This window comes from Trichoderma citrinoviride, assembly GCF_003025115.1.
Source record: "Trichoderma citrinoviride strain TUCIM 6016 unplaced genomic scaffold BBK36scaffold_3, whole genome shotgun sequence".
In the NCBI taxonomy this organism is placed as follows: Eukaryota; Fungi; Ascomycota; class Sordariomycetes; order Hypocreales; family Hypocreaceae; genus Trichoderma; species Trichoderma citrinoviride.
In genome coordinates, this window is record NW_020194711.1 from 1928963 (window position 1) to 1945170 (window position 16208).

The 16208-nt window shown below is 55.0% G+C and overlaps 6 protein-coding genes across 6 annotated transcripts; 3 read left to right on the top strand and 3 right to left on the bottom strand.

The window, feature by feature from the left end:
• Nucleotides 1-453: 453 nt before the first annotated feature.
• On the bottom strand, nt 454-1003 carry BBK36DRAFT_1139080 (hypothetical protein; the record flags this gene model as incomplete). Its single annotated transcript, XM_024893288.1, has 3 exons — nt 454-644; nt 802-835; nt 884-1003. 3 exons carry the CDS (start codon nt 1001-1003, stop codon nt 454-456), a joined length of 345 nt encoding a protein of 114 aa, XP_024752312.1.
• A 3274-nt stretch (nt 1004-4277) lies between these two features.
• On the top strand, nt 4278-6386 carry BBK36DRAFT_1157230 (beta-arrestin protein; the record flags this gene model as incomplete). Its single annotated transcript, XM_024893999.1, has 4 exons — nt 4278-4342; nt 4468-4644; nt 4706-5444; nt 5535-6386. The coding sequence occupies 4 exons, from the start codon at nt 4278-4280 to the stop codon at nt 6384-6386; spliced, it is 1833 nt and encodes a 610-aa protein (XP_024752313.1).
• Nucleotides 6387-7943: 1557 nt separating this feature from the next.
• BBK36DRAFT_1134639 (hypothetical protein) lies at nt 7944-10054 on the top strand. The gene is given in 7 exon segments (XM_024892372.1): nt 7944-7979; nt 7997-8057; nt 8069-8117; nt 8168-8258; nt 8347-8443; nt 8575-8700; nt 8776-10054. The coding sequence occupies 3 exon segments, from the start codon at nt 8351-8353 to the stop codon at nt 9988-9990; spliced, it is 1434 nt and encodes a 477-aa protein (XP_024752314.1). The 5' UTR covers nt 7944-7979; nt 7997-8057; nt 8069-8117; nt 8168-8258; nt 8347-8350; the 3' UTR covers nt 9991-10054.
• A 546-nt stretch (nt 10055-10600) lies between these two features.
• BBK36DRAFT_155164 (hypothetical protein) lies at nt 10601-11646 on the bottom strand (the record flags this gene model as incomplete). Its single annotated transcript, XM_024897633.1, has 2 exons — nt 10601-11534; nt 11618-11646. The coding sequence occupies 2 exons, from the start codon at nt 11644-11646 to the stop codon at nt 10601-10603; spliced, it is 963 nt and encodes a 320-aa protein (XP_024752315.1).
• Nucleotides 11647-12172: 526 nt separating this feature from the next.
• BBK36DRAFT_155166 (hypothetical protein) lies at nt 12173-13210 on the bottom strand (the record flags this gene model as incomplete). The annotated part of the gene is made up of 3 exons (XM_024897634.1): nt 12892-13210; nt 12304-12819; nt 12173-12184 (listed from the first exon to the last, which is right to left on the bottom strand). Exons 1-3 carry the CDS (start codon nt 13183-13185, stop codon nt 12173-12175), a joined length of 822 nt encoding a protein of 273 aa, XP_024752316.1. The 5' UTR covers nt 13186-13210.
• BBK36DRAFT_1166868 (hexaprenyl pyrophosphate synthase) lies at nt 13184-15333 on the top strand (the record flags this gene model as incomplete). The annotated part of the gene is made up of 3 exons (XM_024894969.1): nt 13184-13200; nt 13972-15091; nt 15172-15333. 3 exons carry the CDS (start codon nt 13184-13186, stop codon nt 15331-15333), a joined length of 1299 nt encoding a protein of 432 aa, XP_024752317.1.
• Nucleotides 15334-16208: the final 875 nt, after the last annotated feature.

Sequence of the window (16208 nt, forward strand, 5' to 3'; positions counted from 1 at the left end):
GACGGAGTATCCATCTTGAAATTTCAAGGTGAAGCGCGGCGTGAGTCAAGGAGAGGCATAAACGCGCAGAAAGAGGCAAGGGGGAAATTTTTCTTCAAAACAATGGGCCTCTTCTTCTCTCGGTGGTATTACTACTGCCCTCGATAGGTCAGGGACGGGGAGGGAGCTTCTGCTGGAGAACGGAGGCGGTGGGCGACTCAGCTGCTTGAAGCTTTTTCTTCGTTATCTCTGGCGCTACGACGAGTATGGCTTCGTCTCGTGAAGAATCTGGACTCTGGCTCATCTACTTTTTCTTTGTTAGATCCTCTTGGCTTCGGCTTCCCTGCTTGGGACCCCCCCTGGCAAGCTCGGTTTCCAAAGTGGACGATACGTGTACCAAGGACCCTGTTTTTTCTTCGGCCCGCCTTGAGGCGTTTCCACTGATAGCATCGACACTCGATCAGCGGCATCAAGCTATCGGGCTAGGCATTGAGCTAGAGGAGGGCTTCTCATGGGACCCCTGGTTTGGGACTGGAACACACATGGGTGCTTCGGTTCGGTATCGAGAGCTCGTTTTTCCCTTGGAGATGGGGGGAGCTTGTCGATGTTGACGCCCGAAGCTAGCTGCCGCCTGCTTGATACAAGCTCTGCCTCGTGATGGGTAGCTAGAGGAGCGTGAAGCGTTTCATGGTATGTAGATAGTATCGGTTGTAAGATGGTCAGGAGCTTGTTCAGCTTCAGTAGCGAGAGCTTTTTGTTAACTTTGGTATCAGTCGGTTGCATGTGATGGCGAGGTTCAGGTTTGCTGTCCACTCATCTTACCTACGTGGCGGCTGATGCTGAGCTTGTACATGTACTGTATGGATTACCTTATAAGACGACAAGAGGAGGTCCTAAGCCTTACAGGCCACGCCGCGGCAAGGCGCGATTTGATAGCCATCGAGAGCCAAGCCTCAGCGGCAGGGACTAGCGACAGAATCGCCGTGTTGACGACTCCACCGCACTGCAGAAGCACGATAGCCATGATATGGCTAGTACGTATCAAGTGTCAAGTAACGCAGCACGCACAAGAGAGATTGAGCTGCTGACTGAGCTCTAGGAGGCGAGCTGAGTGAGTTTATTATCGCAAGACGCCTTGCAGCCACCGGCTGAAGGGCACGCTGCGTGACAGATCAGGCTTTGCTTGCTGAATCTGACATCTCGGTGCCTTGCACATACATTAGCAGAACTCGTGCTGGGTGGAAGAGGGTCAGCTGGGCGTGACGAGCTGTGAAGGAGAGATTTACCCGTCGTCGCACTCGCTACTACTATAACTGGCCAAGCGGAAGAGGTAAGCCGCAGTATTAATACCGCCATTGTTGGAAGAAGCGCCATGCAGGAGGCAGGACAAGAGGACGCATGCAGGCAGCTCAGCCTCACCATGCACCCCCTTAGCAGAGCAGGTCGATCCATACAAGCACAATGGTCGATATTGCCAAGTGCTTGGAGGATTGCTTGGGAGGTAGCGGTACCGTTGGGCAAATAGCCGTCTTGTCGTTTGCAGGTGCCGGCTGTTATTTGCCTATTGAATTGGTGCCGTGATATTACGACCTAAGAAGGCAGATGGCCGGTGGCCGTTCCGATGCCGGGGCCGGGCCTCAAGCCTGCTTGCTTCACGCGAGATGATACAATGTGATGAGCCTGATGGTCGAGGTCATCGTGATCAGAGGCCGTAGTAGACAATGCTACCGTAGCAGAAGCATGAGAAAATAACCGTAAAGGAAGCAAATGCAGTGTGGGTGGTATCACGGAGGAATACACTGACGAAGGCGCATAGAAGCACGGAAGCCAAGCTACCACCATCACCACTGCGCTGTCAGTGCACACAAGGTGGATGTTGTCGACCCGCAGCGGCAGTGCATTTCCATAGGTATTCAAGTTGTAATTACTGGTTTTCTGATGCTGTTTGCGTATCCGTTGCGTATGTTCTGTTTTCATCACCTGCGCGCAAGGCAGCCGTCGAGTAAAACGCCATCATACCTCGCCAGACGCCTTTCGCACGCAGGAATACGCAGTCAAGGCAGTGCTTGAAGTCGGTATCAGTACAGGGATCTGTTAGCACACCACAAAATTCAAATTCCACATTCTACTTCATTCTCACCAGTATAAGAAATCCACCAAAAACAAGACAAAAAAAAAAGAAAAAGAAAAAGAAAAGAAACGGAGAAATTGCAAGTGAAAGGCCCTTCCGTTCCGTTTGCGCCGCTCAGAAAAAGGAAAAGAAAAAAAGAAGCACAGTCCCTGGCGTCATTTTGACGGCGGCGTTTCCCCTTGACGGGCGAAGGCGCCACGACTCATGGCCAGCGCTTAAATTGGTATCTTGTTAGGGCCTTGTTGAATCTCTACAGGTATTTGGCCGCCGGCACTGCTCCGTTTTCGGGGCTTCCATTTGGGCTTCCATTTTTTTCGATGGCCACCTCACATGTCGGTACGAGGGATACTGCGCATGGGCCTGCTTCTATGTATGTATATGCATGTGTCAAGCAAGCATCGTCGATGAAAAGCCCGCCGCCGGCACTCGGCAGGCCGGGTCACGGAGCGGGCTTTTTCTCTCTTTGTCTTGTTTTTTCCAGAGATCCAATTTGCCTCCATCTCCATCCACCAGCATGATGATGATGACCCTCTTCGCTGTGGCCTGTCGCTGCAGTCTTTTGCCCACTCGAATGTGACGGTGAAAAACGACAGTGTGTAGAGGTAAATGTGTACTATGAGCAGACAGACACAGACACAGACACAGACACAGACACAGGAAATGAAAGTGACGAGATCGGTTCACATGCACGTTTCCTGCCGGGCTCGTTCCACCAACCATGCTCAAGTGCCGCATCGCGCAACCCGATGCGATGCCTCTATCGGGCGCCCGCCTCGTGGATCCGATACGGCGTAGTATTTTAGTATACAGTAGTAGCCTTTATTCCCGTAGGAGTAATAATGCTATCGGCCTAGTACTTGTATGCCAGCAGCAGTCATTGACACATGATGCTCCCAGCAAGTAGCCGGCGCTACAGCAGCAATACTATTACCTGCGGCCTCGGTACCGGTACTCCCAAGCCTTGACTGCCCGGATATCAGTTTTTGTAGCAGATACGGATGCGGAAGCGTTAAAAGTGAGCGAAGCCACGGACCGAGTTGCCTGTCAACAGACCCCGTTCCACACCTCCCTGCTGCTGGTCCCCGACATCTTGCACATGTGGCTGCGCGAACTGCTCATACAAGACACAGGCACGAACCCTGCGGGCTTTGTCCCGAGGCTTGGCTCATACGCCTGGAAGAAAGCCTCTTTTTCTTCCTCATTCCACGGCTGGATGGATGGATGCTTGTTCGGCCTGTCACTCCATCCCGTGTGCCCAGTCGTCTATTATAGCTGCATGCCTACCTATAGTACACATTGATACTACGTACAATCTATCTACCGAACCATCTGCCTGCCCTTTATCTCAACTCCATTCCCGCTTCATCATCTTCTCGATTCTTCTCTTCTTCCTCTTCCCTCTCTCTCTCTCCCTCTCTCTCTACTCCTCCCAATCTCCCACGCCCAGCCTCGCTCCATCCTTATCATGTCTTCCTACTACTAGTGCCTCGAGAATCTCTACTCTCTTGTCACAATTTTTCAGCCCCTTGTATTGCGCAATCTGATCACGGTCCAGGACCTTCACTCGCATTAAGCCATTATCGGATCCACCAAGCCGGGCAACTCGCCGTGCTAGCTGCCTGCGAGCCAACGGGTTCGATTCAGTCCCGTTCGAATCGCCTCGACTCGACTCGACCCGGCTCTTGACGCAAAAGACCCTTGTCCTGTCTTTTGCCCTCAGCGGCGTTTCTCGCGCCCCACCGCTATCAGCCTGGGCCCTTTTTCTTCGGGGCCACACGGCCGAAGAGGCGAAGCGATCTAGGGGCCGTTCCCACGCCTAGCCACTCAGCTTTGTCAGAGCACGGCGTGTGAGAAGAAGCGTGTGTGCGCGCGTGTTGTGTGTGTCAGAGGCTTCGGGACGGACGAAGACGAGCCGACTTTTACCTTGTTTCCAAGCCCATGCTTGTCCCTGTTCCGTGTCAGCCCATTGAAATCCTCTAGACCCAACCGAAACCGAATCGTCTGCGTGCTTTGGCTTGTCTGCGCATTTTCGGGGTTTCCACCTCTTTTCCTCGTCCTCCTTCTTTCGTCTCTTAAACCATCTCTTCCTTTTTTTCCCTTCGGGATTTTTTCCAAGGTCGTTGGTTTTTGATTATTCCTGCAATTGCGGCTCTGCCATCCCGGAGCCATGCCGTCCTTTAAGCCCTTTTCCTCGGTGACGGGACGTCATAGCTACAGTCTATTCGATATCAGGTGAGTTTATCTTATCGCTTCCCTCCCACGGCCAGCGCTTCCCGGCGCACGCTTCGCTTTTGCGACAATGTTTACCACGCAAATGCATGCAAAGTCTTATCGTATTAACTGTTCTCTTCCCTCAGGTTAGACGAAGACTTCATCGTCTTCCGCGGAAACGAACAGGAATCGTCCGGACAGCTCCTCAAAGGCGTCGTCGTACTATGTCTGTCCTCGCCCCTGCGCATGGAGGACGTCCACCTGCGTCTGATTGGGACTCTCCGCCTGCAGTATGAATCCCGAATCAACCACTCGCCTTACCAGTGTGTACCGCGTTTCTAACCCTGCCACCTCTCTCTGTAGTTGGTCTGACCCTGGATCTAGCACGCCGGGCGTGACCGGCCAAAGAGTCGACCGATCCGTCAACATCCTCGATCACAGATTCCCGCCCTTTGTTGGCACCCACGGCAAGAGCATGACCCTGCCCGCCGGCAACTACGAGTATCCCTTCGAGTATCTTCTGCCTGGTGACACCCCCGAGAGTGTCGAGGGCATCCCCGAGGCATCCATCACATACCGGCTAAAGGCCACCGTCAGCCGCGGCAAGTTCGCCTACGACCTGCATGCATACAAGCACCTCCGCATCATCCGAACCCTCGAGCCCGGCGCACTCGAGTTCCTGCACGCCATGAGTGTCGAGAACATCTGGCCCAACAAGATTGAGTACTCCATTGTCATTCCGCAGAAGGCCGTCGTCTTTGGCGGCACCATCAACATGGAAATGCGATTCTCGCCGCTCCTCAAGGGACTCGAAATAGGCGAGATCAACGCCAAGATGGTTGAGATACGGGACTGCTTCATCCAGGGAGCGAGTGGCCTCAACATGCGAGAGCACCGCACAGAGCGCGACGTGGCGACGTGGAAGTTTTCTGTCACCCGAGAGGAGCATTGGCACGACATGATCGAGGACACCGGGCAGGAGGGCTGGCTGATCAATAGCCCGCTTGCTCTGCCCAAGAAGCTGCGCCAGTGCATCCAGGACCTGAACCACCACGGAATCAGGGTCAGGCACAAGATCAAGCTCACCGTGGCACTCAAGAACCCGGATGGCCACATTTCCGAGGTAAGTTGTTTCACCGGGTGCGGGTTGTGTGGGCTGGCTCAGCTCAGCTCGCAATTGTGAGGTGAGACATTGACTAATGTGCGCAAACAGCTGCGAGCGACGCTTCCGGTTTCCATCTTCATCTCGCCCAACATTCCGTTCGACGAACAGGGCAACCTGGTCAACCAGGCACCCGGCGGCGCGCCCCTCGAGCAGGATCTCGGATCAATGGCACCTCCGGGATACGGCGAACATGTGCTCGACCAACTGTATGACGAGATGGACGTCACCGGGTTCCAGACGCCGGCTGTGCATTCTGGCTTCAACAGCCCCTACTTCGGACAGTCACGGACGGGTTCCTCGGAGAACTTGGCGGCCTTGGCCAACAGCGCACCTATCACGCCGGCGGCGCTCTCATCTCGACTCGCGAGCGTCTCTCTGGATCAGTCGCAGCGAAACAGCTCGTACCAATCCATTCACGCCGCCTCTGGCAGAGCCTCACCTACGCACGGAACAAGCCACACGTCTCACACATCCCCCACGGCACAGACCCCGGCTCATCTGAGTCGAACAAACAGCGAAGAGGAGGAAGCCAGTGCCCGAAGCTCAGGAGAACGAGCTCAAGTAGACGTGGCCGAATTTGCCCAACTGAATCGGGTGCCAAGTTATTCGACAGCGGTCAAGACCCCGGCACGATCTCGGACCTCAACGGGCTTCTCTGCCCCCGACTACCAGACCGCCCTGAGCGCTCCGCGGACGCCGCCGAATATGGAGCTCAGCGGTAGTAACGACGCCCTGTCGACAATAACTGAGCACGCAGCTGGCGAGGCTCATGAGGCCCGGGAGTCGCACATTCAAAGTGTCGCTCGGGCCCTGTCGCCGCCGATGGCCCGATCTCAGTCGGATGACAACTCGATGCACCGGAGGCTACATCTTTTCCGTGCCAGAGACCAGGCTGTCTGAAAGTGAACCGAGCACAACAACACTCATCCGCTCTATGAAGCGAAATATCTCCCTCCCTTGTTTCCTTTCTTATGATTTTTTCTCGGTATATACGACGATGCATTTCTCTCACGTCAGTTTTGGTTGGGTATTGCGGGTTGGTTGGCTTTGACGGCGTCAGCGAGTTATGCGTGCCAATTTCAGGATACAACTATAGACTTGGGTATGAGCGGATAGAGGCTGTCATGACTTTATATTGTTTTCATTGGCTTTTTTATGACGACCTGGTTCGGGCGTTCAGTATCATGAAGGGGGTGGCTGGTCAGTGTCTTGGCGACAATTTCTTACACATACTACTACTGCTTTATAGGCTATCATTTTTCGAATTGCTAGTATGAGGGTCAATCTACACTTGCTGAGTGTATAGAAACATGGAATGGATACTCCCTGCTACTTTCAACTGCTTTGCAACTACAACTTGTATGCCCTGATTGTGATATCGTCAAGCTGGCAGACAAGAAGTTGGCTGGTGCATGGTCGTCTTGATAAGCCCCTCATCACTCAGGGGCCAAATCTTGATGCAGGGACCCTAAATGTTACTTGATCCTCATTGGTGGCCATGGCCGTATCTGACGCAATTGAAGACATTGACAGAACAGACAAAGATTGAGTCGAACAAGATAGAGATTGGCCCAAAGTCGAGATCGGAGTGTCACCGGACAGTCAAGGCCGTTCCAGAGGCAAACAATCACTGGAGCTGAAGGATACTGACGTCACGGGTGACACTAAGGAGGGTGAAGCTAGAGAGGGGCGATTTGGCGCTGAAGAAATGGAGGGGGAAATCAAGATTTGGAGGGGTGGTTTGGAACATGCAGTGAGTGCCGCATCTGAGACTTCACGATACTGTCGGTCTTGGAGGAGGGGAGAGAGAGAAGAGGCCTCACAGCGGTTCTTTGGACCTCGGGTATAAAGTCTGCATGGCGGGATCTATTGGCAGTGGAACAAGAATACGAATACACGTACTTGTGTGATTCGTATCCCCTGAGGCTTAGTACCTAGCTGTGAGTGCGAAGAGTGGTAGTATTAGGTAGCTGTTCCCCCACTCTGGTGAAATGAGACGATGACCTTTGTTACTGAAGACGGAAAGGCGAGCTGCAATGATGTTGATGATGCTGCAGTTGTTCAGCTACTGCTGTTGCGTGCATCATTGGGCTTGTGACAGCTGGAGGACACCATCAACTTACAAGAGAAGAGGCGGCCATGATATTGAGTGTGATCATGACTCTTGCAGATCAACCGCCATCGCGATGCTAAAAGCGCCATGGAACCACAATCGATATGGATAAATACGTTTGATTCGCTAAAACATACCGGCACATGTGGCAAAGCATCCCCATTCTTTTCGATACCCTTTTTGTTCTTCGTTCTCTGTTACCCACGACGGCGTGGCTTGCATCTCAGTGGTCCGATTTTGATTCGATGCCACCCCCAGCCAACTTCTGGAGCGAAATCGTAATAGTGCCGCTCCCAAAAATGTACTACTATGACAAGGGGAAGGAAGAGAAGGAGAGAAAACAGCCCAAAAGAGTGACCGCCTATGACCTCGTGCTAGTTCTAGCTTTCCCTTCTTGTCCCTCAATCTTGACCAGGGATCTTCAAGCAAAAAAGCAATCAGTGACCTTTCATCATTTCTCTCCTCGGGTCCAGGCGCAACTTGTTTGCTGCGTGTTATATTGCGCCGCTGTCGCTGCTCTACTCAAGTTTGCTGCTATTCTTCTTTTTTTCACCTTCACTTGATACATACATCGTCTTTGATTACTCTTTTGCTTCCACTCTCATTGTGCACCCTGAGAAAGAATCCGCATACGGACCCCCTTTAGCTTCCGATTGCTCCTCCTCCTCCTCCTCCTCTTTACTGAGGTGCTCTTCTGCACACGAATTACAAGGCAAACAGCAACAAGGAGACAAATATCCTGTCCAGAAACATGGCACAGTCCTCGCCGCCGAATCACACGCTGCCGTCGCGCGCGACGACGGGACTGAGCGATGATGCTATTCCGGAGGCGGATCCCTCTACTGTACGTGGCACAGCATATGCATAGGCGGGAGCGGGGATGAGAAGACACAGAGTCTTTTGCTTTGCTTTTGCAACAATATTTTGATGTTGCGTGTGGACATGCGGGCTAATCCTATTGCAAAAACGTGTTAGACGGCCGGATTGCTTGCGGAGCGTCTGCAGGCGTGGAAGCACATGGTGGGATATCTCGAGGACTATGTCGAGGCCGTGGAGAAGGTGCACGGCCGCCAGGCGAAGGAGTACGAGAAGGTCTTGAAGGTGAGTGTTGACCCCTTTTCGGTATTTCGAATTGCTCTCTTGAACTTGCTTGCTGACGTGTAGCATGTGCAATAGACCATCTCGAACCCCCTGCGCGAGGGCCACCACTTCGATCAGAGCCTCGGCGGCGTGGCGGGCTTCTTCGAGAACATGCGGGCCAACACGCAGGCCATGATCAACACCAACATCGAGACGGAGAAGAGCATCAAGGGCTCGGTGCTGCCCATCCTCGACCGGCTGCACAAGGAGATCAAGCACAAGGCCAAGGAGCTGGCCAGCGGCGCGCAGGCGGGCGCCAGGGAGGTGGACAAGCTGCGCAACGTGACGCAGAAGCACATTGAGCTGCTGGGCCAGCAGGCGGCGGCCTTTGACTCGCACGGCGGCCGCATGAACAGCCACGACGATCCCTACGTGGTGCGCCGCGGCGTGCTGCACCGCCTGAGCAACCAGGTCATTGCCGAGAACAACCACCACAACGACCTGGTGGCCGTGCAGAACAACTTCCGCACCTTTGAGGCGCACGTCCTCGAGGTCATCCAGCAGGCCATTGAGGGCTTCACCCAGCTGGCCGGCGGCCAGGGCGAGAAGATGCGCGCGCTGCACAGCGACATCCTCGGCACTGTCCAGTGCATCCCGCGCGACTTTGAGTGGACCAACTTCCAACACCGCGCCGCCGACCGCCTCGTCAGCGCAAACGACCCCCCGCGGTCCGTCGAGGCCATCCAGTTCCCTAACATGGAGCACGCGTCGACAAAGGCCCTGATCGAGGGCTCGCTCGAGCGCAAGTCGCGCAACAAGCTGTCCTTTGGCTACTCCACCGGCTACTACGTCGTGACGCCCTCCAAGTTCCTGCACGAGTTCAAGGACTCGGACGACGCGCGCAACGACCCCAAGCCCGAGCTGTCCATCTACCTGCCTGACGCCACCATCGGCGTGCCCACGGGCGACAAGTTCACCATCAAGGGCAAGGACAAGAGCGGCACGCTGAGCAGCAAGCTCACGGGAAGCTCCGAAATCAACTTCAAGGCCCACACGCCTGCCGACGCTCAGCGCTGGTTCCAGGTCATCCAGGGCGTTACCAACGCGGCTCCGCCGGTCGCGACCTCGGCTGCCGGCGGCACCAACTCGTCGACGCCTGCGTCCCCGGTGGCTACCTCTCCGCAGCAGACGACGCTGCCGGTCGGGCAGGGCAGGCCGGCTGAGGGAGAGGCCACGGCCGCGCCCGTCGACAAGCACCAGGCTCAGGAGGCCGGTGTTACGAGCGGAGAGACGAACGCTGCGGCTGCTTAGTATGTGGACGGAGAGGGCTGGTCATAAATGGTTAAGAGGAGGGAAGGCGATGATGCGGAGAGTTCTGTGGGCTGCGTCTCCTGATTCCTTGTTTCTATTCTTTGTATCCTTTTCTTCTCTTCCCGCTGTTATGATATCCTGTGAAGAAGGACTGGGACAATAGTTTTACTTGCGACGATGTAATAATGAATGACGAGGGAGTCTTCTTGGTGCAATGCGTCAACATCGCTGTGACGGTGTCGATGTCTGAGTGGGAAGTCTAAAGGCTGGAAGGAGGTAGTTCATTTTGATGCTTATTCTCCTCTACCAGAGCGAGATGCTGAGGTGATCTCCAGGAATTACGTGATGTAGAACCAAAGTGCTAGTAATTCAAAAGTGTTAACTCTCCCTGTCAGCCCCATGCACGCCGGGATGACGACGCCAGATCCGTTGTCCAATGATCATATGCAGCTGTCGTTTCCTCTTTCCAACACAAACATGCAGAGCAGTGAAAAAGTAGAATCACAATTTACCCTCATCAATAAGTACTCATACAACGCCCTTTCCAATTCCCATCTGCGTACACGTCTGTATGCGTGTGTGTGTGTCTGTGCGTGTGTGTTGAGTGGCATCATAACTCGTCCATCTCGCGCTTCTTCTTCTGCGCCCTCAGCACGGCCTTGTGCGTCTTGTTGTGGAACTTGACGTCGTCGGGGTAGAGCGGGTTCCAGACCGTGTCGCAGATTTTGCACTCGGAAAAGGCTGCGCGGGCGGAGATGTTGAGCGTCGTCTGGACGGAGGGGGATGATGATGACGATGCCTTGGCGGAGGCGAGTCTTTTTTTATGATGATGGTGGTGGTTTCGGAGGGAGCTTTTTCTGGGGGAGATTGATGGGCAGGAGGATGTGGAAGTTGTTGAGCTGGAGGGTGCTTCTTCGGGTTCCAGTTCTGCTGCTTCTGCGAGGGCGTTTGAGGTTGTGCTTTGGAGAGGTTGGCGGGTGGTTGAGTCGTGTTGTTCTGGGGGGAAAGGTTCGTCTAGTGTTGAGTGCGTGATGGGTTTGATTCTGAGGAGTCGGGGTTTCCTTCTCGAGGAGGGTTTGCGCTTCGTCGGCGGTGATGCTGGGGCTGTTAATGGTTCGTCGTCTGGCGGGGATTGCGACTCCTGTGGCGGGGATGATGATGATGATGATGATGATGTCTTGTCGTCTTTGGGCTTTGGCGGAGCGGAAGCTGGCTTGAAGTAGCTCAGGATGGATCCCTTGGCTGACGAGGGTGCGCGCTTGGTGTCTGGCTTGGTTTGACTCGGGGTATCGTGGGCTGTTGTTGTCTCGGATGAGGGTGCTATCGGCGTGGTCTTTGGTTCAGGGGCGTCATCATTTGATCTGTCGGGAGTTGAGCTGAATTCCTCCTCCTCCTCCTCCTCCTGCTGCTGCTGCTGCTTGAGAGCGGATAGTCGTTGTCTTCTGAGCGGTGGTTCGCTTTGAGTTTCGGAGGCGGAGGATTGTCTGCCGTAGGTGCGCAGCGGCTTCTCGCGCTTGCGCAGGTGGTGCAGGCCGGGCTTTGTTCTGTATTGCATGGCACATGAGTTAGGGAATATCGGATGGATAAGTTGCAGGAGCCGAAAATGTGGAAATAGCGAAAAACGAACATGGAATATTCTGGTGACGAGTTGACCATGGCGACTCCGGACGGATCGCGTGCTTGTGGTAATAGCCCAGATTCGCGATGGCTTGCTTCAGCCAGCATGAGAAATGTCAGATTGAACCGTACGAGTGAGATGACTTTTTTCTCAAAGGTGGTTTATTATCGTTTCATGGAGTTCTCCTGCAAGTTCGATCGTTTTCCTTGTGGCTTCGGCTGAATTTGTGCTTGGGATGGAACAGAGACGCCGAGGCTTTTGTTCTGTTGGTGAAATTGATACAAATGGGGGCCCCACGCAGGAAGACGCGTCGAGACGCGATGGCGGGCACTTTACGCGATGTCACATGCGCTTCAAGCCACTTACACGTGCACACGGACTTCTTATTGCTACTAGTACCTAGTTATACGAAGGGGCTGGGGTGGAATTATTCTTGACGAGAATAATTTATGGTTTACAATTCGGTTTGAGTGGTATTTGTAACTGGCAGACGACATATTCGTGTGTGGCAGACGACATATTCGTGTTATCACATGGAATCATAGCATCGTTACGTGTTCACTGTCATTGAGAAACCTATGATATGTAAGACAGATTGACAGACAACGCTTGCAGATATCTATTGAAGAAAAATGGGAATCATATGTATGTTACAGCTCTGGACTATCCGATTTCGTCGGTATTCTCCTCCTCACCTGCTCCTCCCCCTCCTCCTTGCTCTCTATCAAAACGCCCTTGTCATCACTTTTGTCGTCGCTCTCTTGCCCCACGATCCACGTCTGGACAACCTCTTTAATCTCCTTGGCCGCTTCCTGCTTGCTCTTCGCATCGCCCATCCTCCACATGTAGCTCGAATAGACGGCAACTTCCGCAATGGCAACCACGATGCTTCCGCCGAGGGACAGGAATATCCGAGACGAGAGGCTCCACCAGCGGCCGGCAATCCACAGCGTCACCGCCACGCCGGCGATGCTGACGAGGAAGTTGATGATGAGCATCACCTGGCGGTGGATCTCGTTGACCGTCACCTCGTCGTCCCCGAGGTCTTCCGCCTTGGACGGCCGGTTTGCCTCGGCGAAGGCGTGGGCGGCGGCGTGGGGGAATCGGTGCTGGAAGGTCTCGAGCGGCGGGGGCGGGTTGATCATGCGCTCGTAGGAGCGGGCGTCTTCTTCGCGGCGGAGACGGGCCATGAGGGCCTTGAACTCCTCGGACTGTTTTGTACATTGGAATGGTCAGTAAATGATTGCTTGTGATTAGTCGCATGGGGGGTGTTGGGCACTGACTGGCTCGGGTTTCGGTGGAGGAGGCGGGATGTAGACGCGGGAGCCCTGGAGCAGCTGTTCCAGGCTGTATTTGGGTGTTGTTGATTGTGATGCCTTGAGATCCTTGTGGAGGCTGATGATGTCGCTGTGGGAGATGGGATTGCCAACTGCTGGCTCTGGTGATGCTGCTGTTGCTGCTGATTCGGGATTGGGCTGCTGCTCGCCGGCATCGTTGCCGGGCTCGTCTGTTTCGCGCAGGTCGTCGAGCAGCTTCAGCGCGTCCACAATGGACGGCGTCATTGTCAGTAGAACCATGGCGAATGGGGGCCTGTTGTTGTTACAATGAGCTTGTTGGTATATGGAGCAGATGTGTGTGTACATGTAGTCTTGACCATGTAAAGCATCCGTCATGCTATGCGAGTGCGAGTGCGAGCAGCTCTTTAGTCTGTACGCCGTAAGCACAAGGCTATGGTTGGTGCGGGGCATTTCCTCCAGCACATTGGATGCCAATTCTGATTGCCGGCCCGGGTACCTGTACCTAAGGTATCCAGGTTACCTCATTGTCCGGCGCGCTAAGCCTGAATAGCGGGCGTTCGAGCACTTACAGGGCGCCGCTACAGCACCCGAGCTGTTGTGCAGCAGAGCTACAGGCCTGCGACCCCCCCTGTGCTCCAGGGCTTGCCTTGCTGAACGCTCGCCACGACCAGGGCCGGCCGGCCAATGAGCAGCTGCGATAGGTCCCGGAACTGCCCCTCGCCTGTTCGGCCTGGAGGTCCCGCCGAGTTGCGCTGCAAAAACCTGAAGTTTCCCGCCGGCTGTGATTTTGCGACTCCAACCACGAACGAAAAAGCTGACGACGGAACTGCGCGACTTTGCGGCCCTTTTGACCACGTCCCGACCGCAGCAAGTTGCCCAGACGCTGCGAGCCCCGAATCCCGCGATCCCTCCAGCCCGCGTGTGTCTCGCACGGCTTGCCGCAAAACCTCCCCCGTCTGCGCAGATGAGGCTCCGTGCGGGAGCTCCGGCGGCTCTCCGCGGCCGACTGGGAGCGGCGACGTCGACCTGCCATGTCTGCCACCGGCCCGTCATGGCGAGCTCGAGCTCTGCCGCCGTCTCCATCTCGGCCCTGGGGGGCTTCCAGCAGCGGGCCGGGCTGCACTCCAGCTCGAACCGCGGCTCTGCGTGGGCGGCCGCGGTCCAGGTGGCCACCAACATGGTGGGCAACGTCGCAAAGCGGGCGGCCAAGGACACCATGACGATTGACCCGCTGCGCACCGTGGCCAAGGAGATGAAGTTCCTGACGGGCAACATCCGCAAGCTGCTGGGCTCCGGCCACCCAGCCCTCGACCGGGTCGCCAAGTACTACACGCAGGCCGAGGGCAAGCATGTGCGGCCGCTCATCGTGCTGCTCATGTCGCGCGCAACCCATCTGTGTCCCAAGAGCCCGCGCCATGCGACGCCCGAGACGGCGCGGGGCATCGATTCGTCAATATCGCCCATGCAGATCCTCAGCGACGTCAACCCCATGGCGAGCTCGACGCCGTATGAGGCCGAGCTGGCCGAGGCGGCAAACGCCAACCTCGACATCCTCCCGAGCCAGCGACGGCTGGCGGAGATCACAGAGCTGATCCACACGGCATCTCTGCTACACGACGACGTCATTGACCACTCCGTATCGAGGCGAGGGGCGCCGTCGGCCAACCTGGAGTTTGGCAACAAGATGGCCGTCCTGGCGGGCGACTTCCTGCTGGGCAGGGCGTCCGTCGCACTGGCGCGACTGCGCAACGCCGAGGTGGTGGAGCTGCTGGCCACCGTCATCGCCAACCTGGTCGAGGGCGAGTTCATGCAGCTCAAGAACACGGAGCGCGACGAGCGCAGCCCCAAGTGGTCCGAGGAGACGCTGAGCTACTACCTGCAGAAGACGTATCTCAAGACGGCCAGTCTCATCTCCAAGTCGTGCCGAGCCGCAGCCCTCCTTGGCAATGCCGACCAGCACACGGTCGAGGCCGCCTACTCGTACGGCCGGAACCTGGGACTGGCCTTCCAGTTGGTGGACGACATGCTGGACTACACTCGAAGCGGACAGGACCTGGGCAAGCCCGCAGGAGCCGATTTGGAGCTGGGACTGGCCACGGCGCCGCTGCTGTTTGCCTGGAAGCAGACGCCGGAGCTGGGCGCTCTCGTTGGGCGCAAGTTTGCCCAAGAGGGGGACGTTTTGAGGGTGAGTTGCTTTGCATACATGCTGGAAGACGTGCTGCGCACATAAACAGCCCTTGGAGAGATTTGACTGACGCATTACAGGCTCGCCAATTGGTGCTCCAGAGCGATGGCGTCGAACAGACCCGAGCCCTCGCTCTCGACTACTCTGAGAAGGCCATTGCTGCCATTGCCGACTTCCCCGACAGCGAGGCCAAGGACGGTCTCATTGAGATGGCTCACAAGACGATTCAGCGCCAGAAGTGAAGAACAGGAGCACACTGGATATTGACAATGGGGCTCACGCACGCACTACAACCACCAATCAATCACACACCACACACCACATACCTAAATCGATCAGCCACTTGAAAGACGGATGGGTCACGCGGAGGAGTAGACGGACTGGTTTCTGGCGTTTGTACGATTATTCCACTCTTGGGCAAAGAAAAAAGGCTCGGTTAAAACGTGTAGGGGAGTACTACAGAGGACGATGGGAAAAGGAAATGATTAAGGGGGGCAAATACGAGATCTGGCTGGAGAAGGCGGGTTCATTTGTTTTTCTTTCCTGTATTCTCTGCGTCCTGTACTGAATGAGACATGTGAAAGACAAAAGTCACGGCATCTTGGAATCAAACACCGTTTACAGGGTATGTTAAAGCATGCAGATAGAAGGGCGTCAGGCCAACTATTTGGTTGAATGATAAAAAAAAAATCCAAAAGCCTTAGACGGAATCGATCAAAGCTTGCTATAACTCCAATTCATGCTAAATACATGCAATATCTTCCAAGATATGCAGTCCAAAGTGACAGAACCTTGATATCGCATTGGTGCGATGGAGGGGGATCGGCAATGGACCAACGACTTCTCGAACTGATCTGCCTGCTCATCATACTTCTTTCAACTGAAGCGACAAAAAGATCTTGTTTTTTCTTTGCGTTTTCAATATCAAGTACCCGTCGGGATGATTGACGCGTTGTCTCCTCACCAAGGTGCCATTCGCTTAACCTGCTCTTTGGCGTCGTTCTTCTGCTGGCTATCTACAGCCTGTAAGAGAGTGGAGAGAAAGGAAGGACGTGGGATATGGTGATTGGAGGCGTGTATATATCCGTGTGGACGAAGGTGTCTCCCAAGTGGTATC

Bases quoted from the DNA above. Each gene is read 5' to 3' on its own strand.
- BBK36DRAFT_1134639 (XM_024892372.1), top strand. From the start codon at position 8,351: ATGGCACAGTCCTCGCCGCCGAATCACACGCTGCCGTCGCGCGCGACG. The intron at 8,444-8,574 runs GTACGTGGCACA...AAAACGTGTTAG, and splicing joins CGGAGGCGGATCCCTCTACT to ACGGCCGGATTGCTTGCGGA. The intron at 8,701-8,775 runs GTGAGTGTTGAC...CATGTGCAATAG, and splicing joins AGTACGAGAAGGTCTTGAAG to ACCATCTCGAACCCCCTGCG.